Source organism: Caloenas nicobarica, chromosome 3 (assembly GCF_036013445.1).
Source record: "Caloenas nicobarica isolate bCalNic1 chromosome 3, bCalNic1.hap1, whole genome shotgun sequence".
NCBI lineage: Eukaryota > Metazoa > Chordata > Aves > Columbiformes > Columbidae > Caloenas > Caloenas nicobarica.
In genome coordinates, this window is record NC_088247.1 from 72929692 (window position 1) to 72952394 (window position 22703).

The 22703-nt window shown below is 37.7% G+C and overlaps 1 protein-coding gene across 1 annotated transcript in view; it reads left to right on the forward strand.

Moving 5' to 3' along the window:
• PACRG (parkin coregulated) overlaps window positions 1–19416 on the forward strand; it is a 232700-nt gene extending 213284 nt beyond the window's left edge. Inside the window, exon 5 of the mRNA XM_065632369.1 lies at window positions 19175–19416. Within this exon, the coding sequence (XP_065488441.1) occupies window positions 19175–19335 (161 nt within the window). The 3' untranslated portion in view covers window positions 19336–19416. The remainder of the gene's footprint in view (window positions 1–19174) is intronic.
• The last annotated feature ends 3287 nt before the right edge of the window (window positions 19417–22703 follow it).

The following is a 22703-nucleotide window of genomic DNA, read 5'->3' on the forward strand; positions in this document are numbered from 1 at the left end:
TTTACCCAGCTGTATGCTGGACATCTTGTCCAGGAGGATACTGTGAGAGACAGTATCGAAGGCTTTACTGAAATCCAAAAAGATCACATCAACAGGCTTCCCTTGGTCAGGTAGGTGGGTAACCTTGTCGTAGAACGAAATTAAGTTGGTCAGGCAAGACTTTCCTCTCATGAACCCATGCTGGCCAGGAGCAATGACTGCATTGTTGTTCAGATGTTTTTCAATAACTCCCAGAACAATCTTTTCCATGATTTCACCAGGCACAGAAGTGATGGACCCCAACACCTTCAAAACCTTCTTCCCAGGGAATCTGGAGCAGCCTGAAGTCTGCTCTCCTCATATCTAGTGTTAAGGTCTTGCTGGCAGTTTTCTTCCTATTAGCAAAGATTTTGAACCTGACTGCTATATTATAATTTCAAACACTCCAAGTATATTTTGCTAGGTGTTTTTAAGATGGCAACATAATGTTGTTGTTGTTGTTTCAGAAACCAATAAATTAATTCATCTTTGGGAGAAACTCATGATCATTTGTAGTTAAATAGAATTGGCCAGATCTTCAGGTCACATAAATGCTTTTCACTCCAAAGAAGTTAACTTATGCTAGTTGTAGTTTAATTTTATGAAAAAATAATCTAAAAGTTTGTCCTAATATTGTCAAAGATTCTGTTTGGTTCAAAAGATGGAAACAAAATGTGCATAACTCAAGATAAGAGCTCTGAGGAACAGATAAGCATGTTGATTACAGACTTTGCTCTTCAACTTACAGTTCTCCACCCTTGATGATATAGTTCAAGAATGATCTGATTTGCCCACAGAAATGCACTAAAATGCAACAGTTTGATACACAGGCATCTTTACTTAATTTCAAGCTTTTACATTGAATGTCAGTCAATTACACAGTTATAATCCAGATCTTATTACAAAGTGCTATACATATACATTTTAAATAGCACGTTTTCTTAACTTAAATCATTTTCCTTTTTAGAAACTGCTGCAACTAAGCAATCAATTGTGATGGCAACAGCCATAAAACATTTATTACTTAATGTGATTATTTAATTGTAATTTTTTTTAAACCCTCCTATCTTATTTGCTATTAAATCAACATTTCCCAACTTTAAATACTTTTCCAGAGTAAAGTATTTCTCACCGTCTTGTATAAAGAAGGTTTTTTAATGTCACCTGTCATAAGATTTTAGTATTTTCCAAAACCTGATCAGACTCACAGTAGCTCAGCAATTTCATTTAGTCTTTATCTCATCTTTTCCACCTTGACTCATGTCATATTTTCTTCTTCTGAGCTGCTTTGTGTTTTGACTATGAGGATAATAATTTGAAGTGAGTTTTCAGCTTTGTTCTGAAAGCTGCGAGAATTGTGGTCAATCTAATATCCTCTGACAGGGAATTTGAAATCTTTTGTTCTGTTTATTGAATTAGCCTGTATTCTGCTCCCCTGAGCTTTGTTTTTCAGATTGATAGGTTCATGATTAATATGAAAGAGAGCAACTGAGGATGACAGCCTCTTCATAGAGAAATATACTCTGCTGTATGTGGGAAAAACATTTCTTACAGGACTTTCACATTTAGGATAGAGACCCCAACTTTGGCCTGGCAATTTTAAAGGAAACCAGTAATCAGAATTTGTTGTACTTATACAAATGTAGTATGTTTCAGTAATTTCAGGCAGTTTTCAATGAAAAAGCCAGAGCCTAATAGTAATACAGCAGGCTAGGGTACAACTTTATAGTCAGTCTCAGGTGGAAAAAGGCCTTTTTCAAAATTTTGAACTATTCAGTCATGCTATGACATTCTGTGACTGAATAACAAGTGATCCAGATGGGCTGATTTGATGGTCTGGTTAGCTTGAGAATCCCTCAGTATAAACTGATAGATCAAAAGATGATAGCTTTAGCAAAATTTAACAGAATAGTCTCTTCTTCTCATGTAATTTTCTGTCTTGATGGACTCTGAATTCACAACTGCTCTATCCTAAGAGCTGGTTCCTGTGAGACACTGGGAATGGTGAAAGCTGAGAACATTACACGCATGCGAGATAAATAAACGGCATGATGGAACTATTGACATCAGAGATTATGGACTCTCACAGTTATTCCTCAATGAGACTATTCCTGCCATTATAGGTGTTTCTATTAAGGATGTTTATCAAAAGAATGTTTGAGAAAGTCCTAAGAACAGTAGAATTAAAAGGAAAAAAGAACTTATGTAGATGTTACATGCATTCCTTAGATTTTCCTTGTATTCGTGGACTAATTAATGAATGGGGGGATTATGATTCTCTTAGAAAATCAAATATAAAATTCTATTATGTCTTTTACTATTGAATAGGCACTATGAAGCACTAAGAAATTTATGTCCATATTACATTTTTAATCTGCTTTATGGAATATTTGAGATGTGTGTACAACATCTCACTATTTGTTTGCAGTAGTCAGTTTAAACTGTTTCAGGGAACATACGCATTATATATGAAATACTTAAAGTTCCAGCTGAATAAACACTCAAATTTCCCATCGGCTTCAAAGCTCTACAAACAAATTTTGTGCACAAGTTAAAGTTAAAAATTTGTATTACATGCATCTGACCTTTTTCATTTAAAATGCTATTCTGCCTTATCTAGATTATAGATGTTTTGGATCTTTCTGTATTAAATAATTTTAGGTGGAGGGATTAAGACCTTCATACATAATATTTCTCCACAATATATATTTATGGGTAGTCAGACAAGTTTCATTATTGACGCTTATTGTGCCAAGTGTGAGTTCATGTATCATGAACCCAGAGCGTTTCAGAATATATGGCTTATAAAGCTGTTGTGAATGCCCATTAATACTTTTGGAGGAGGAGTGAAATACTACAATATCTAGATGTTCTAGGGGAGAAATACAGAGTTTAATATCAGAGTATGCATAATTTTGGGGGGGATAAATTCCAATTACATTCTTAAATATTTTTTTAAAAATTATAATGTTTTTATCAACCACAGTTGAAATGTTGTTCTGAGTTGTTAAATCAAAAACTAAAGCTGTTAAATGAAAGCACATTCACTTGCTGCAAGTACTCATTTAGAAACAAACCAGCAAAAATTAAAACCATGTAAATAAGAAATGGTTGTCTGACATAGGAAATTATTAAAATTATGTTCTGGTGGATATTGCTGATGACGCTGAAGTCAAAAGAACGAATTTTTTTCTTTGTTAAAGGAATGTGATTTCCGTCAAAATAAACTGCATGGTGCTAACCCTTCTGAAAGTAAATGGGCAGATTTTAGAAGTATACTCTCAGAGAGACAAATAATTGTATTCTGTTTTACATTAATATAAAAACAATTTCACAACATGAGAAAAAAGTTAATCCACACTCCTATTAACACTTCACCCATGAAAATCAAATCATAGCATTTCATCTTGCTCTCACTGAATTCAGTGTGTTGAATTTAATAGAAAGACAACCTCATCACAGCTAAGTCCAGCACTGGCCCTGCTGCTCTAATTAGACTTTAACAATATTCGTTTCTTTTTTCCCTCATCTTCTTACTTCATTCCCCTTGACTGGAGTGCAATTTCACCAAAATGTAGGAGACTAATCATTAACTGGCAGCAACATACAGTCTGAAACTTTAAATTGACAATCACAGCAGTAGAATACCAGAAATTTATAGAAGCATAACCATTTCTTCTGCTGGGTGTGTGATAATTGTTTTTCTGCTCATTTACATCCAAAAGTAATTAAACTCTACAACAGAACTATGTACTGCAGTGTTGATACAAAGTCTGCTGTTTGGAGGTTATGCAAAGATTCCATGAAAACATCTCGGTGGGAACTGTCGTTCATTTGCGTTGTCACTTCCTAAAAATTTGCAGAAACATACCCTTGAAAGAATTAGGTCACACAAAATGTGGCCTAAGGGCTTCTCCTTTCTGTTTTCCCCAGTGGAGTTCAGCAGCTGATACGATAAAAACTGTTCTACATCAATAATGTTTTGAGTTTATGCTTCCTGAAAAATTTATTTGACTTATGGAAATAAACCATCTTTAGCTTTCAGAGGGAATATTTCCTTGTGTCTCCTTCCAGATCTGTTTTCTCAATACAAATGCAGTGGTGTTACAGTGCACACAAAGGTGTAGAATAAATGTTGGCACCTGTAATGATCTTCTGAATCTTCTTCAGATGGTTGTAGTTAAAGCTGTGCATTAAAAATGCATGTTGCAGTAATGTAAGAAAATTATTACAGAAAACTTTACTTTCCCTGGATATTACAGCTTACACATAAATACAACTTCAAAGCTGAGAATTTTTCTTTCTCATGACATTTCTCACCAAAGTCTCACAGTGTTTCATGGTCACGTGCACCTTTTCCTGCTAGGGGGGTAATGGGTAGCTGTTGTTTTCTTGTACTTTTGGTACTGTGAAAAAAGTTATAACAACATAGCTGGTACTTTTCAGATTGAAAATAAGCTAATTAATCACTGCAGTGGGCAGGGAAAAGCTAACTCCCTCTCTCATTTAGTCTTCTGAAACTCATTGATTTACATGGTGAGGCATGAATACGGCTGACAGCAGTATTAGGCCCTTCATTTCTTAATACTTTGTACATGCTTGCCTTGGTTACTTGCTTCTTCAGTTAGGAAATGCTTTGATATAAATAAGCACGCTTTAGTCCTGATTTTGCAATCACTTACAAACTTCCATGACAGCTTCAGACCTATATCTGCTTTCGATACCATGAACTGCATCTTGTATAGCATACAGTTTATCTTATTGAGAAACTTTGCATGAATTTCATTGCATTCCATTTTCTGAAGTTTCTGATACACGTATTTAAATATTTTCTTTATCTCCCTTTATTTTCTCCTCATTTTTTTCTGATTTTGGGGGGGTTGTTTTTTAGTAATATTTTGCTTAAGCTTACAATGGTACAGATAATGCTAACATCTAATTTATGTTGGTTCACTTTGCCTTGTGGTCACGGCAATTTTTCTTGAATATTTGGAAGGACCTCTTGTGCGTAAAACACAGAAAGACCATCTTTATGTAATTTCTATAGATAGTGCAGTAAATAATATCTCTAACTGTTATTGCAATATAAATAAATAAAAAGACAAAGAATAAGTTTGTATCACTTTTAGATCAGTTATTACATCTGTAAAAACATAAACAGCCATAAATAAATGAAGATAGATGCAGAATAACCATCTGTTAGGAAGTTAGTTCAATTCAAAACACTTAAAACTTGGCACTGTAGATGTATTCATGTAAATCCGTATTTAGGCATTTAACTATCCAGCCTCATGTACAGATGTTCTGATTCACTGCAGCCTTCACTTGGGAACTGGTGAGGGCTCAGGACCTGCCCACTCAGGTCACTGCTGAAGATTGGATTCAGGTGCTAAACTTTGGGTCTCTCTGAAAAGATTGGCACAAGTTCATAGTCTAACAAAAGGTCTATCTTACAGCTTCTTCCTTGCCAAGTCATAAGCACAGAGGTCAAAAGAGTCTTTCTCCATGAGTAACTGATTTGATAATTAGATAAAATCTCCATGATCATGAAAGATGTAGATGTGAAACCACATCGGTTGAATGATGCTGGACTTGTTTCCTGCTTCCTGGGAGGATGCTTCACCACTAGGTTTTCAAACAAGAAAAACTAAGGCAGCCATTTCTGCTCTTGATCATCTTTTTTTGCCTGCCTTCCTAAAAATACAAGGTTTAATGAGTCACGAGGCTATTCTGTTCTGTAAGTCTTCCCCCCCACCAACTCCCATAACTTTTAAACTCATTGTCCAAATTCAATGAAACTAGAAAAGTGGTAGAGTTTCTGGAAAAATAAGCATCTGGGTAGAGGGGAGAGAGCCAGATTCATGCCCATGGTGAGAGAAATGTTCGTAGGGTACACAACACGCAAAAGGTGTCAGAACATACCTCAGCTTACACTATCTTTGAGCTGGTAGAACTTGTGGGAAACAAATTATTATCGTAAAGAGGTGTAGCACAAAACTATAGGAAGCAGTTATCTTTACTGTCTTGTGGCACTGCTTGCTTTTAAAGAAACCATTCAGTCTCACCAAAAAGGAATGGCAATAGATATTCACCCTCAGGAAAACTTCTGAGCTGTAGCTTCAGGGTGCATGCAAACATTTGAGTCTCAGACAAAAGCAGGATTTTAGACACCATTCTGCTTGCTTTTCCCAGCTGGCTATCTCTTTGAGACCCACTGATCAGCTCACTCACTTGGACGCTGTTCTTGCGAACATAGCTTCTACTTTATGCCATGAGGTAAGTCTAGTGCAACCCTACCAGTTCTCCTGCAGAGCCCACATGACAGATATTAAGTGTTGCAATTCCTAACTTGGTCCAAAATTTTCATTCCAACCGTAATAGATTCATACCATGATGTTGCATCCTGCTCTGTGTCTCTAATTCTGCCTGACTGTTGTCACAGTTGTCTTCAATGGATGTGTGAAGTCAGCCTGTTAGCTGATTGTGAGTGCTACAGTTCTTCACCTAGAAAATCAAGTTCTTGTCTTATTGTGCAATTTCCCCTACAGAGCTAGAACCATAACCCCCATTTCAGCTAATGTGAGCTGCAAGATATGGATACAATAGTGAGGATATGTAAATAAACTGATATTAGCCTGACTTCTTCCATGACTTCTGAGATTTCAGTGACAGTGGTTATAATCTCTGCCAGACAACTCTTAGCAGTTTCAGGACCTGTTGATACAAATGGCTGAGGCACTAGGTCTGATAACATGCATGCCTAAAATGACTTATTGACTCTTCAGCATTTTTTGGTATTAAGTATAGAGGAAAGCTTATGCCTCTCTAAAATGAGGATATTGCCAAAACAGCAAGAGATCTCTGGATTACTGTTTTTTTCATCTGTACAATTAAAAGGAAGGGAGAGGCTGTTGGTACCTCTTCTCTCATGAACTAGTAACAGCTGCAGTTCACCTCCTCCATCTTAAAAAGTCAACACTTAAGCTGATAGCACACATTCCTGTAGGAGCCCTATGCTTGTATTACTAAGGTTGACATTCCCTTCTAATCATTTCCCAAAGTAAACTTGTAAGTAGGCGAGATTCTTACTCAGAACTGTAAAGCAAAGATATTGGGTCTTAGCTACAGAGGTGCAGAGAAGTCTATCTACCTTTTCACCACGTTTTGCTACAAAATGACAGTGGCAACTCAACAGGCTCAGATATAACATGTTGATTGGCATCCAGTGGGATACTTTAAATTACACTATGGAATAACTATGGTAATCCATAATGCACATATTCATATAAATTAGAACCTTTAAGGAGCATAATTAAGAAAATTAACGAGTCAAATGAGTGTACTTGGCTTCCCTTCCTCTGCTTTCAGCCTTTGTTTTTGTCTTCTAGTCCTCCCTTGTCCACATTCTTGTCCTTAGGACAAGAATTGTCTGTTTTACTTATCAGTCGAGTGTCCAATAAAATCTGGCTGTGCTAGGGCAAGTCATTCAGGTAGACCTTTCCAGATATCACCACTCAGTGACGAAATTTCTTGGTGACTCACGAAGAATTTTGCTCGCAACTAGTATATGTTATTATTTTCCCTTAAAATAACATCCCATAGTTTCCTTCAAAAGTCATCACTCGGCACTAGCTGCTGTTGTCCAAAAATGCTCAGTAATATTTTTCTGAAGCAGAGTTTTCTGTTTCTCTTGAGGTAGTGCTTCCTCAGGTACCAATTCAGCACTGCAGCTGTGGAGCTGGATCAGAGACCTGCAGCCATCAGCATTAAAAAACACAGGATGTGAGACAGCCATCTGCGGCCTGCTGGAGAGAGGAGATAAAGGAATTTTGTGAGGTGTTACTTCTCCCTTTCTTCTGGAGGCTGACCCTATCCACTGAGCAATATGCATTCCAGGAAAACTACAAGAGAATGTTACTCTTGAAAGATGTCCCACTTAGATATTAGTCATGCTGTCTTCCACGTTGTCTTTTCAATGTGTCCCAAATTTACCTGTAAATAACCCTCAAGACTTTCCTTCATAGGAACGGCTATTTTATTGTTATTAATGTAAAGCTAGTTATAATGTGTGCATGCACTCTCAGATCATCCAAGTGTGAGAAAGCATATTTAAGTTGCCAGGGAAGAATTTTCTTGACAGCTTTTTACTTTTGTTCATTATAATACATCAAAATGCAAATTTAGAAATATTCAAGCACATTGTGCTCTGCCATGCTATTTAACTGTTTTCTTGGCTGTTAGTTATAAACCTCTAGGCTAGCTGAGTTGACCAAGAGCATTCAGCCGTATCATGTCTTCTCTTGCCTCTTCTTTCTTGTCCTGACATGCATGCGTGTGTGTGTGTGTGTGTGTCTGTATGAGCTGTTTTCCTTCTGAAGCTGAATAGTTGTAGGCTTGTCAGGCACCAGAGCTGGATGGGCTGTAAAATGAGTGACTGATGAATAAAAAATTAAGAGTGCAATTACAAAATGTAGCATGCTTTAGCTACATGTTGCAGAAAATAAGTGGTCATATTTGCCAGGATTGTCTGGAGAGTAAAAAATTACGAAATTTCTAATCCTGTGCCTTAAGGCTCTGGCACAGCAACAGGTCAGGACAGCAAACACTCAAATGACCACTGCAAGGGAGATTAACTTACTAGTATATTGCCATCAGCCTGTAGATACAGGATATCTGCAGCAGTTTAGGACAAGCAAACACAAATTCACCCGAGATGCAAAGATTCCTTTTCGAGCTTTACTGTTCAGGTTCACTGCTTTTGTAATGAAGTGAAAGGCTATTAAGAAAAATATTACAAACTGAACTAGAAGTGCTGCATTGTTATCTGTTGGATGTTTTCTACATAATGGCACCTGTACAAGTATCATAAAGTGTTAACCAGGGTCCAATTTACACTGCTGAGCATGTCATGTATCCTGTTTGCACACAGAAAAGCCATTTTTACTTCTATGCATAGTCCCAGAATAGATGAGTTTGAAGGTGTTTTTCAGTAAATGCGTAAAAACAAGTGCAGCCTTAAGAGATTATGTGCTTATGGATGATGGGAATTCTTCAGGTGTAAGCAATGTAAGAAATAGCAGCATTTTTCTTCCTGTGCTCATGCCAACAGAAAACTGTATCACAGACAATGTAAATCAGAAAAATCTCTTCTTAATTCTTTCTCCTGTAGCTAGGACCTATGATTGCTTTTTATTTTCTCAGAAAAATACTATCTGGAATGGGAAAAAAAGATTCTGCATTAACAATTTTTACTGGAACAACACCATTTTCTTAAAATAATGAATAACAGTAATAAAGTGTAGTAAAATAAATATATATTTTCGTATAACAAAAATAATTTTATTTTCAAATATTGTAATATATATGCTTGTGTTTTAATAAATAAACACTGCAAACTCTTTGTGAAAAGGTTAGGAGTGTATTTTAAAAAACACAGTCTAGAGTCTATGTTAGCTATAGTGGCATAGTAAATAATGATTTTATATTGGTTAGTGAATGAAGTCATCATATGAAAGTTGCATAAATGGCAAAACAAAAGGTTTTGCTGTGTATTGCAACAGTGTGGCAGTCTGCTCAGTCTAAGTAGGTGGTCTAAGTACTGGGTCAAGTTACTGGAAAAACGTGTAAATATCTTCTGTCTTTGTACATACCCACCGATGTCATCAATAGCATAGTTACTGTTAACTGCCATTGCGGTCCAGTTTCTTTCTGGTTTTGTGGGGAGTTGTTTGTTTGTTTTGTTCATTGTTGGGGGAGGGGGTGTTTGGTTTGGGTTTGTTTGGTTTGGTTTTTGGTTTTGGGGGTTTTTTTTCAAATTCAGCAAAGTGCTTCTTCTTAGACAAATGAAAACAGGAGATAATTCAGGAGCTCACAGTATCAGCATGCTCCACTATTTAAGTCCCGGCAGTCTTGATGGCAAGCTAGACAAATAAGCAGTCATACCTGAGATGGTTGACTTTTAGTAATGACTGAGATGGGTTATGCATTTTCGCGACATGCCACCAACTAACCTGCCTTCCATTGATTTATCTCAGGAAAAATACATGTTCAGAGAAATATATGGTTCCTCAGTTCACTTAATATCAGTAAAAAGTGCTAAAGGTTTCTCTGAAGGTAGATATTTAAATGCCAATATTTAAAATAACATTTTAAAAATTAGCTTAGGTAAGAACAAGATTTGAAGACCTCAGTAAGCTATACTGGAGACCTCTCATATTCCCATTCCTCAAATTCCTCTTCTTTCAGCTTGCTTCTTAATAATTTCAAATGACACAAAAAGATGCAAAGATTAAGTATTTGGGATGACCATCTGCTGTACTTCATTTTAGTTCAGCTGTAGTCTCATGGTAGTGGTAGCATGTCCTCACTAAACTGTGTGCCAGAAAACACAGGAGTGCCTTCTTGGCATATCAACATACAGTCCCTTCAAGCACCATTTCAGAAGACTATAGTGATATACAAGAAGAGTAGGTTTCTATAACCTGAGATATTAGCTTTTTGGACATAACTTTATCTCCCCCGTCTACAAGAAGGGCCAGAAGGAGGATCTGGGGAACTACAGGCCTGCCAGTCTGACCTTGGTGCCAGGGAAGGTTACAGAGCAGATAATTTTGAGCACCATTACATGGCACATACAGGACAACCAGATGATCAGGCCCAGTCAACCTGGGTTTATGAAAGGCAGGTCCCACTTCACTAGCCTGATCTCTTTCTATGACAAGGTGACCTAACAAAGTAGTTCGTCTTATTCACTTATCTTTCTTCACACTTAATGCAGGGAAAATGTTGAAAAAGATAAATAGGATACAGTTTCATGAAAGATTCCCAAAGCTTAAAAAAAAAAGAATCAGTTCTGCATGCGGTGTATGTGCAGTTCTTATATTGCTTTCAAAAGGCTTCAACTCTCATAATTCAAAAGTTGTGAACCTGCAGAAACACCACACCTAGAGGACACAATTTTCTTTCTTTTTGGTCTGTTTTACATTCATGTATCTAAAGACTACAAATTAGAATTCAGTTTTGTTGTATAAAAATTGCCTTTTTTCTGTTTGCTTGAAAAGCTGTTATAAATTCAAACGTATGCTTTTCTTAATGTAAAATGAATAGCTGTTAACTAGCTTCTGATAAGTATTTTTATGTCCTTGCTGTACTTCATAAAAAGAATTAGATTCATATCTTGGGAAGGTAATTTTTTTTTTTAATCTACCATATGCAGTGATCCAAGTGGAAAAACTCAGAAAGAAACAGTAATCAGATCACTCAATTTACTTTTAAAAATATATATTACAAAAGTTAAAGAGGCATCTGAAGATGATATCCTGATCCTTATAGTACAGATATCTGGGGGATCAGGGTGTTCCTTTCTGTCAGGCTTGGGGATAAAATAGCACATTCCCGTTTCAGTGCTAGCTGTCCTTTCAGCTGCATAAATTCTGTCCTTGTCCCATGTCAATGAAAGAAATCTTGGCAAATCCACACAGTCATTCATAGCTTTCATCTCCTTGCCCTTTCTCAAACCATTGCTAAAACATCCTCAGTTGACTTTGGGTCCTTGCTTATTTCGCTTAATTAGGGAACAGAAAAACTAGAAAACTGGCAACTTCATGCATATCCTGTAACTTATAGGCATATCCAAGAACAATCTAACACAATTTTGATTGGAAGTTTTTAATATATTGGCCTATTTTTTATATGGTTGCATTCCAATGACAATAAAGGGCTTGCCCTTCTGTCACACAGTTATGAAAGCAGTTATTGAAGTCATTAGTTGTCAATGAAATTTTTGATGGGCGAGCTATATCAAATAGGGTCCTTAAATGGTAATGATTTTTGAACAGTGAATTTAGACAAAACAAATTCCACTGGTATGTGACAGATGTACAAAAATATCAACAGTTACTAACACAAGGTATTGAATTACTGAGCTTTTTGCTTGTAGAGAAAAACCTAAGGCTTTCCCTCAAAAGCACTTTGGTTCCATTAATAAAAATCTTCTAATGTGGGAAGGAGGATGGATTGTCAAGCATCTTGAGTTTAAGTGTGAATAAACTCAATGTTGAAAATTGGCTGTTGTAGGATTACATTTCGTACTGAAATCGGCAATCTTTAAAGTATTTTAGGACTTTCAGCTTTGTCACTTTGAATTACATTTAAAAATTAATTCTGTTTATTCCATACACATACAATGATTTGTTTTTCCATGGGTTTAATTCCTTTTGCATTAATTATGCTATATTTGGATGAGAAATTAATGTGACGAACAAATGTATTTCAGATCAGTCCAGCAAAGCTATGCAAATTTTGCACATGCAAACATGATTTCCAGCTAAAAAAAGAGTATTTACTTTGTCCTAGCTTATATACATCCCAAACAACTGGAAGAACATCAGATTCACATAAGTGGTGCAACTCTTGTTGCACTTTAAGCATGATTTGTGGCCCAATGTATTATTTTGCAACAGTAAACAGTGTACCAAGGCCACAGAGATCTCAGCCTCCAGATTCTGTTCCCCTATTCATCACGCTGTTTATCTAAGATAATTAATACTACTTCGTTTGATATTGATCAATAGCACAAACACAGGCAAATTTCAAAGTCTAAATTCATTGGAGAAATTGAAGTACTTACAGAGGAAAAAACCACAATAATATTCTCTTATTTTTTATCTCATTGGTCAAATATGTTTGCTAATATAATTTGTTACAAAAGCTGTGATTTATTTTTCATTTTTGCACTTCTATTAAAAAAATGTCTGGGCTTAGAAAGGATTACATCTGATGTTGCTAACATTTCCTGGAAATGGAAAACTGTGATAACAGCTGCTGTCTTGGCTCATTTTCAGTTGGGTTTTTTGGTTTGTTGGTTTTGATTTTTTTTTATACTGCAGCAATTTACAAGTAGTTACAGCTTTCTCTAGTAGGCTTACATCATTAGCAAAACATCGTAAGTCAGTCAAATGTTTCCTTCCCAATCAGAGCACTTCCTCCACTCTACTGAATTGTTGACTTTCTGAATAGTATTTATAGTAACAGCACTTACATTTTAAACTAAATGCTAATTTATGAAATAACTAAAAGCTAGCTGCATATGGAAGATAACTATAGAAAGAATCTATATTTTATGCTGAAGCAAAACGCCTTCAATGAGAATTAAGCAAATCTTGGAAGCATCTAATTTAGATAGATGATGCCTGGCTGATTTATATCAGAAGTATAAAATTGCTTTTTTTCTAAGACCTATGATGAGCAGAAATGTCTCTGTATTAGTATTCTTTTTAAATTCCAAGCATACATGCCTTTCTTCTTCTATTGAAACATTTTTCTGTGATCTCTGCAGTACTGTAGCATTGTAAAGTGATAAACACTCAACACTGGTGATGAAAAACGGGAAGAAGAGCCAAGTATAGCAAAAGACAAGGAACTCTTGAGTGTTGATAGTGTCAAAAACCAGGCCTGTGCATATTCAAAGATTTGGCCTCCTTAAGGTTTACTAGTACTTTCACCTTTAATGCTTTAAAGGGCTTTGAAAGATACATATTGATTTTTTTAAAAATTATGTTTTCATAGTTTCAAGTCAGAGTGTTAATGAAATCTTGCTAATTTTTCAGCCAAATCTGTGACTCTTTCTTTGGTATACGATTAAGCTTCCAAAAGCGATGTTATATAGGCAGGTTAGAATCTGCTACTGTGTCAAAAGTTTAGGTCTGTTTTGTATCAAAAGAGATAATAATTCTCCCTATGAAGTTTATAACTTCAGCAAATCCTCCTTCACCACATAGTTTTTAATAATTAAGGAGTAGCACTTCCCTTCATCACATTCGAAGTGGCTGGTGAAACGCTCTGCCAGCTCAAGGGGATCTCTACACCATTTCTCTTTCTGGCATTACTCAGTGCTGAGCAACTGCAGATATTTCACCCTGAGCAACCTGACCTAACTTTGAAAATGGAGCTGACTTTGAGCAGGGCATTTGGACCAGATAGCTCCAGAGGTTCCTTCCAACATAATTTACTTTATGAGCTCATCTTTCCAATGCTCAAGCTTTGGAACAAGCTTGTGTGAGGCCAGTTTGCACTTCAGTGCGCACATAACCTAGATGTATCCTAAGAAACATTTAAAAGTGGTATTCACATTGGTATGAGCCTTCAGGAATAGAACACAGAGTTTTCTGTCTGGGTTAGTAACAATCAGAAGTCATAACCTCCTGGTGGCTCTTCCTTCACCTGAGTGAAATGAACTGGCACTGTCCCTCTGTTTCTCGGCAGACAGGGGGGTTTCAGAGTCTTGCCCTGTGACTTTTCACAGACTTTCAATTAAATGAACAGAGTGACCGAACTACCTCATCCTTCCTGGAGCTGACAATTCAAAGTGCCGTTCTGAGTCACGGCGAGAGAGCAGTGCAGAGGAGCCTTCCTCCCTCCTGCCGCACTGACTCACCAGGGGCTTTCATTTTCCACTCTGGTCAGGAGGCCAACATCTTTTATGGCAATTAAACTAATCCCAACAAGAGGACTTTTAAAAATTAATTAAGCTCTGAACCGTACCTGAACAGTGAACTTATGCAATGTGAACCCTGGCATAGATGCTTGTCAGTCTAGAGCTGAAATCAGCTTCAATTTATTTCTTGATCTTGATGCTGACTCCTAGAAGGAAAAAAGTCTTGAAATCTTCCACAAAATATTTTCACGATAGTTTGTACTGCTTAACTGTATATTGTTCTGTGACAGGCTTTTCTGTAGAAATACAATTCCGTACTGAGAAATATATCTGCACTTTACCATCACTGTCCTTTTTTTGAAGTAAAAATCTTATTCACTTAAGTGGTCAGCATGTTCGATTACTGTAATTATTGTAATTGCTGAAAATACCTGTTGCTTTGACTAGGATGAACTGAGAGGCTTGAAAAATATTTTTACTGTAGTTATATTTTATCATCAATAGTACTTTCATCATCTACAATAAAATGTCAAAAAGTATGATTTTTGACTGATCTCTTCCATGACTTAGAGCAAGTCATTTTACCTTTCAGTATTTGTGTTTCTCAAGATTCAAAAAAGGAGGAATGATGCCTATCTTTCCCAGCAGTTTTATTGATTTGTGTGCAAAAAATTCCAAAACCATTATACAAGAGCTCTCTGTTAACTACTAGTATAAAAATTTCTGTTAGGACCCACTTGTTCGAAGACAACAAGTTGAAATATATGTGTGTGTATATATGCACTTGAAAGTTCATCAATAAAGAATAAAAGTATGGCCTTTGAGTTGCAATTTGATTAGAAACATTGTTTAAGCTGGGGACATGCGGCTTCCTTCAGTCTCTTCAGAAATCTATTTAAGTATTATTGCGTCCTCCGACACTAAGCATTCCTCAGATATTTAACATTTGGGGAAGTTCTAATATCCCAAGATCTCTGACATCCTCCAACAATGGTGTATGAAAACTCTGGTTTTAATTTGTACTTCCTGTGAAGCAGAACTCCAGGAACAGCCACCACCAGGTGTGAGCTCTGGTACCCGTGAGACACCTACACAGAGGTACTTTGACATAGGCAGGGCATTAAAAACACCTCTTTTTGAGGTCCGAACTGCCTTGAAGTGAAATCTAATAAACCGAAAGAATGTCTCAGACACTTTCAGATGCTTACAAATGCCCACAGATAAGAATAGATCTGAGTTTTACGGGTTGGTTTACCTTTCCTGTCCGCTCCAGGGCTTCAAAACTGCTACATCAAGCTCTTAATGGGTTGAGAGAAACTTGCTTGTCCTTCTTTAATGCAATACAATTTTATATTTGTAGCATTACCTGAGTGAAATTTTAACATGAAATGAGATGGAATACAAACACCACTAGAATTTCCTTAATATCCTGTATCACAAAGAGAAGCATGTCTAGACTCAAATACAAACCACGTTTTAAAGCAAAATTTAAATCCTCCTCCGTTCCCTGCCAAATGCTGCGTTCAGTCCCTGAGGGTGTGAGCCAGGTCTCCTCGCTGCAGCAGCGGGCCCGGCTGCCGGCCGCGCAGGGAGTGCCGCTCCCGGGCTTGGTGTGCTGGGTGATCTCACCAGCCTGCACAGGTCTTGACAGGTGCAAAGCCCTTCACTTTACTTTACGGACTATAGAATCCTTGGTGCATGATTTAGGAGACTGGGAACTAACTTTTTGATTCAGGAAGGGAAAATGAGATCTTTTCGTGATTGTAATCCTCTAGGTCTGTTAGTATTCTTTCAGTGCGTTTCTTCTAAACACAGAAGTAGCATTTGCTCTGAAAAGAGTTCTTGATGCATGCTGAATTTGCCGGATATTTCACTTTGAGACAAAGATATGACAAATGTGCTTCCCATCATTTTCTTGTTGATTTATTCTCCCTCACAAAGGACAACTTCATAAAGAGCTTGAATCAGATCCACGTTCATACTTTACATATGCAACATTTTTGTGGCTGACAAAGTGGGCTTCTCATGCAAACTAATTTGGAAATAGAGTCAGACCAGGGAAGGGCATGCCGAGATCACTATACTTCAGTAGCTATTTTTTTCCAACTAATCATCATTATTATTATGACTAGCTATTTACCCTCAGGTGCATTGGGCAAATCATTCTGACTCATCTGTGTAGTGGATGTCGCCCTGTTGGTTTAATGATTATCTTTTTTGTCTGAAAGATTTGTTAATTCCCATAACTGGATAGGATAGCTATTTTAGTACTTACTAGGCGACCTCGATGCTGACATAACCCTTCTGGTATTGTTGGTTGTAGCTTGTGTCATGACATTAATGTGAATTATGGCTGTCTTGAGGATACAAACCTTTTATATAGCACAGATGGTCTGAAGGAAAAAAAAAATTGTAATGATGGTCTGCACATCACACATTCAGTCTTCCCTTGCAGACTATTTCTTTTATCATCGCCTCATTCTCTTAGGCACTTTTTAATTAAGCATCTAAGGCATCATTTATTGTATAGATTCTTCTTTTTAATAAGGACTGTAACATGTGATTCTGGAAAATACCTCTGCTACCAGCATTATCACGGCATCTTGTTGGCCTCCCCCAAACTTGCTTAGCAGTGTATCACCATTACTTCCAGAGAGCTGAGTTTTTTACTGCTTCTTTGAAAAAACTATGAAAGCTGTGTAAGCTCATTAGCAGAGCATGTGTGTAGGCTTAAAATTACAGATAATAGACAAATGGCTGGAAAGTTAGCAATTCCTTTACGTATTTGCCAAGAGTTAGGTCAAGGTTCAGACTTTCCTTTGCTCATACCAGTGAAATCAAAAATAGCTCCAGGTGTTCTGGGGAGTGCTGGCAGAGCACACGCAACACAGGTGATGAGGCACAGTTGATCTCAGTTGTTTTCTGTAAGAACCATGTTTAGTCTAAATTGTACCCAATAGTGATGTGCTTTTATTACTGTATTAGTATTTTGTATAAGCCAATCCCTTTATTTAATAGTTCTTGGTGGTTTTGTGCACTCTTATAATCTGTTATTTCTAACATTACAGTAAATTTGTTGTAGTAAATTTTGATGTCACAACCCTGGGTTCTCACGTCAGCGAACATGAACATCAATAGTTAACATATCAGTTAACATATAGGGAAGCATTCATGTGCTTAAGAGTAATCATTACAAAAAAACTACTGCCTTTCCATTCAGAAGCCCGGTCCTTGCATGTCACATCTGCGTTTGTGTAAATATTTTACAAAAGCAAAGTGACACAAATGTGTGTATGGAGTTTGAAAAACTGATATACACATAATTAAGTTGGAGGGTAATCAGATATTTTACAGGAAAATTCAGCAAAAGGATGATCTTCACCCATGTTCATCAGCTCTTTCTTCATGAGCATGGTTCTTCAGTTTTTACTGGTAACAAAGTCATAAACTTTAGATCCAGATAATTGGGCTTTGGTCCAGACAAGGATGTGAGAATGGATGCAGTTGTACATCTGCACCACATCAGCCCAGGGATGTGGAGGCAGCAGTCGCAGCAAAATTGAACCTCGCCCTTGCGTGTGCCGTGTTTCTAATGTGCAAGTCAGGCACTGCCCGGAAAGTTGGTTGTGTTGTCTTGACAAGTGTGTCCTTTGCCGGCTGGCTGAGCGTGTCACTAAGCAAGCAGTGTTATTTGAGAGGATACATGTATGACATGGGCACATTGCCACCGCTGCCCAGAGTGAGACCACTGACTGATTGCATGTGGACAGCAGTGTGACAGCTGCTCCACCTGGCCACTATGCTGCACCTGATCTGAGCACCTTATGCTCCTACCAAATCATTTTTTTATATATGTCTTGGAATATACCCATACTAAGATAGTTTTCAGAAAATATTTTAAAACAATATTAAATGTATTTTCCCCCTTTAAATCTCTCAGCATCATTGCAGGTGGAGTTATTTTTTATTCTTGTATTGTTTGTTGTCACAATTGTTAACACTGACTTTTTTAAAGAATTAAGCTGCATGTGAATGTGTGTCATCCTTGCTAGTCCGTGTTAGAGAAAACAGCGGTAAATGTTACTGCATCTAGGGCTACAATAATTTGTCCTTTTGACATTGACTTAATTTTACACGTCTTTTAGGGAGCAGAAATGGAATGAGTGCCATGTTATACTCCAAATATCTATTTTAGGCCACATGGTATCCCCTCCATCAGAAACAACAGAAGTGTATGAATATGATGTCTAACGTGGAACAATCACAAAACAATGCCTATTTAAGATTTGAAACCATAACAAGTGTAGCTTGAGTCACATTTTGTAGATAAGCATTTACTCATCTGGCAGAATTTTGTCCTAAATAAGCAATGTTAGAAATAAAGAAGTAATCGTCTTAAGAGATTAACTGTGTAAGAGAGAGTCCATCTTTATCTTATAAAAGAATGTGTTTTCTTTATTTTTATTAGGATTTTAGCTTAGATAGTGAAGTAATGCATACACAAACAAATTTTGAAGCCATATGAAGTCAGAGCCTGAGCAGAGCCTTCAAAAGGAAACCATCCTGTTTTCAAATTCAACTCTGTTTTGTGTCACAGAGCAAAGTTTCTAACAGAGGCACAGTGAGTGACCAGCGATTGCAATTTCCTATGTCATTATTTCAAAGCATAACAGTAAATTTAATATAATTCTTTTTTTGGTTTTGTTTTGTTTTCTTGACCAGTTAATTCAGGCGATGGAATAGACTACAGCCAGCAGAAGCGTGAAAATGTTGGAGATCTGATTAGAGAGACACTGGAAACCTTAGAACGCCATGGTGGAGAAGCTGCTTATATAAACATCAAATACATGATCCCTACTTACAAGTCGTGCATGCTAAACTGAGTTGTACCAAATGGGATGATTCCATTTGTGTTCTAAAAAACCTGTATCTGACTCTGTATGGTATCTTGTTAGTCATGCTTTTTTTCTCTACAGCTGCTAAAATAGTGGCTTCTGTGGCATTAGAGTGTTAGCACTATTGTGAACAAGGCTTTCCAATACATAAATAGTGCCTGTTCCTCTGATTACAATGGTGTACTGTGCTTATTTGTTCCCTGAAAGAATCACTCCTTTATAACAGCGCTGACTCGAGCAGGAATTGGAGTTAAACCTTCACTTGTATAGACAATAAAACTATAATTTTCATACGCAATTCAGCAATTGCTGTTCTGTGTCCGCTTGCCCTGAGGGTGATGTCAGAGGCTGTAACAAGAAGAGTTTATGCTGACTGCTTAATAGGTGTTTGTCATGGAAGAGAAACACCAGTTCAGCAATGCCTCTCTAGCAGCTGTGCCGAATAATGTGCACTGACATACAATAAAACTGTTCAATGTATATACCAATTACAGCAGGAACATTTATATGGTCCATTATAAAGCACTGTCATTAAATTAATTCATGTTTCTTACGCACTCCTGCTCTCAGCTTCCAGGTGTTTACCTTTTCATGGAACTTGAGTTTCTCTTGGCGAAAATCAGGCATAACCAGAGTCTTGAAGAAAAGAAGCCCAGATAAAAGTTCAATAAATCAGATGGAAGATGTAGCATATATAATGTATCAGTCCCTAATGACACTGTTAATCTGGGTGAACACAAAATATATACATATAATTTTAAGGGGCACTGGGTATTTTTTGTAACTGCAAGGTTGCTATTGCTTTTCTGTTATTATGATGGTATATATGTGTACAAACAATGTAACTATTGTTACAAGAATCCCTGACAATTTCCTACTCAGTTAGTTTCTCCCTGCATATCCACAACACAGAACTGATATAATCATGGATTTAAGCAAGGCTACTGAGATTGACTTTATTGCTTTTTAAGCATTTCTATGGAATAACCCTACAAAAAAACAGAACAAGTTTTACAATTCTCAAGGGCAACCATCTAAAAATATCGAGTCATCTAAAAACAAATAAGGAGATACAAGCTTTGTCTAAAAAGCATGAGATTTTTAAAAGTATAGACTTTGGGCTCATTTTGCTTTTATTCTGGTTTCTGGAAGCTCTTCAAATATATGCAATTTGCACTTTTAAGTGTTTCTCTGTAGCTGTTAGAGCTCGAAATGCACTCTTTGGTGTTAGACGCATAAGAATTTTTCCAAGTGCATATCCACATCCATATTCATGCTCTGCAAGGCTTGCCTGTGTGAGAGACACAGCCTCTGCACGGCCCTGCTCCCTTGGCGTGCACTGGAAGCGTGTGGAGCACCTTCCCACCCACTGCAACTTTTGAGCTGGGTCTGTCATTAAACTGAGACTTGCCTTTTTCTGTTTTGTGGGATTTTCAGTCTGAGGATTTCTTTTGCTTTTATTTGCTTCTCTTTCCTGCTATCAAAAAAAAGTTAAGAGGAATATTTTTACTCTTCCTGCCACTTTGAGGAACTACAGGATCAAGTGATGCCACCAGTCCCCACTTTAGGCATGGCTGCTGCAGGTGTGCCTTTTTCCAGGCTCTGGAGACGTTTTCTATTTTGTTTTTGATTCTTTCTGCGTTTGCATTTACACGTTGCCAGGACTTTCCTCAAGTCTCTAGAGTTTAGGCAGTGTCTGTCCTGTGACTAACATACTCTTGTGATAGATGAGCACATCCAACGTGCTGCCTCACATCTGCGGTGTCTGTAAATCTTTCACCTCCTGGTCAGAAAGGAAGGTGAAGCCTGGCTGTATGCCCATGTCTTGGGAAACTCAAGACTTTGTCTTCAAGCCTTGCAGCACAGAGTCTAGCAGGATACCTCATGGGGGACTAAGGCCACATGTCCTCTTTCAAAAATGCCTTTTTACACAGCCAGACTGGCACTATCAGCTCAGCCTTTGCTTATGGTTTCTCCCTCTGTTTCCCTCAGCAGCCCCCTGTCCTGCATTGTCCCTGGCATCAAGGAGCCATACTTTTAGCGGCACCAGTGGGTTTGGTTACTGCAGCATTGCAGGTTTCCTGCGAGCACAAAGTGTGCTGGAGCACTGCTGCTCAGAGGGAGCCGAGTTATTCAGCTCAGAAACGAATCAAGCCCTTCATAAAAGGAATAATCCCAGGCCACCTTTCACTCCTTAGCTATTTGTATTCTGTCCTTAGGAGAAAGCCCAGTACCGCTCTTTGCCTGAGTTCAAAGAACTCCTCAATAGCTGGCTTCAGTTCCCCGCTGCTGGGCTCCAGCCATGGAGCTGCTCGCAGAAGGGACAGAACAGGAAAGGGCACTTGTCCCTGGGATTTCCCCATCCTATCACCTCCCTGCATCCCAGCAGAGCTGCTGAGGATGAGATAAAGTCGCAGGCTCCTCACCAGCTTTGTAACTCTATTCCCTGGCTCATTCTTTTTGCATCCCTCCCTTTAGCTCAGCTAGGACAAGACTAGTGAGTGACAAAGAGACACCATGGGAAATGGGTACTTCGTGCAGCTGCAGACTTGCCCAGCCCTGATCCCCTCAGCCCTGTGCTCTTTCTTGACAATATCTTTCGCAAGACATTGCTTCAACAAGGGGTGACCTTATTGCAAACCATAAGGGCAATAGATGTCATGCCCTTTCACATCAGGAAAAATACATTTTACAGCAAAGTGCTTTTACTTGTGTTCAGGATGGGAACATTAGCCTCTGCCATAATATTTCTATGACTGGGCCATTGCTTTAAAAGTGAACATTCTCCCATAACCTTATTAATGCTAGGAGCTGGAGTGATAAAAAGAAGCATGATAAAAACCACAGGCTGGTAATTTGGGAACACTGAGAATAAAACTATTTTAAGATGTCATTTTACTAAGTCAAACTGTAGGCCTGCCAACCTTGACAGTGTCCCTTTAAGCATGATCAGCAGCATATTTATAGGCAATTACAGCACAGCTCAGAGCGCTTTAGAAAGCACAAGATCAAGGACCCAGGTGCTTAAGCATATGAGTAATACTATGTCATTCAATACGCTGCTTAGCTATTTGACTATGCTCAAAAAATGAAATTGTGGTTAAAAAATAGTAACTGCCTCTCTTTTTACCAGATCATGTAATTGTGGTCACTGACACGAGGGGCAAGCCAATCAACAGGTTCTAATTGTATGCATGTAAAAGGCACTCTGGGCCAGGTGTTTCAAGGAGTATAAATTAAGCATAGCACCATTAAAGGGAACTTGGCTCTCCAGAACTGATGGGGTTTATGCCTTGTTCTGAGGCCTGCTGCTGTATTCTGGCTCTCCAGCCACACCAAGGTAAGTAGCATCAGTA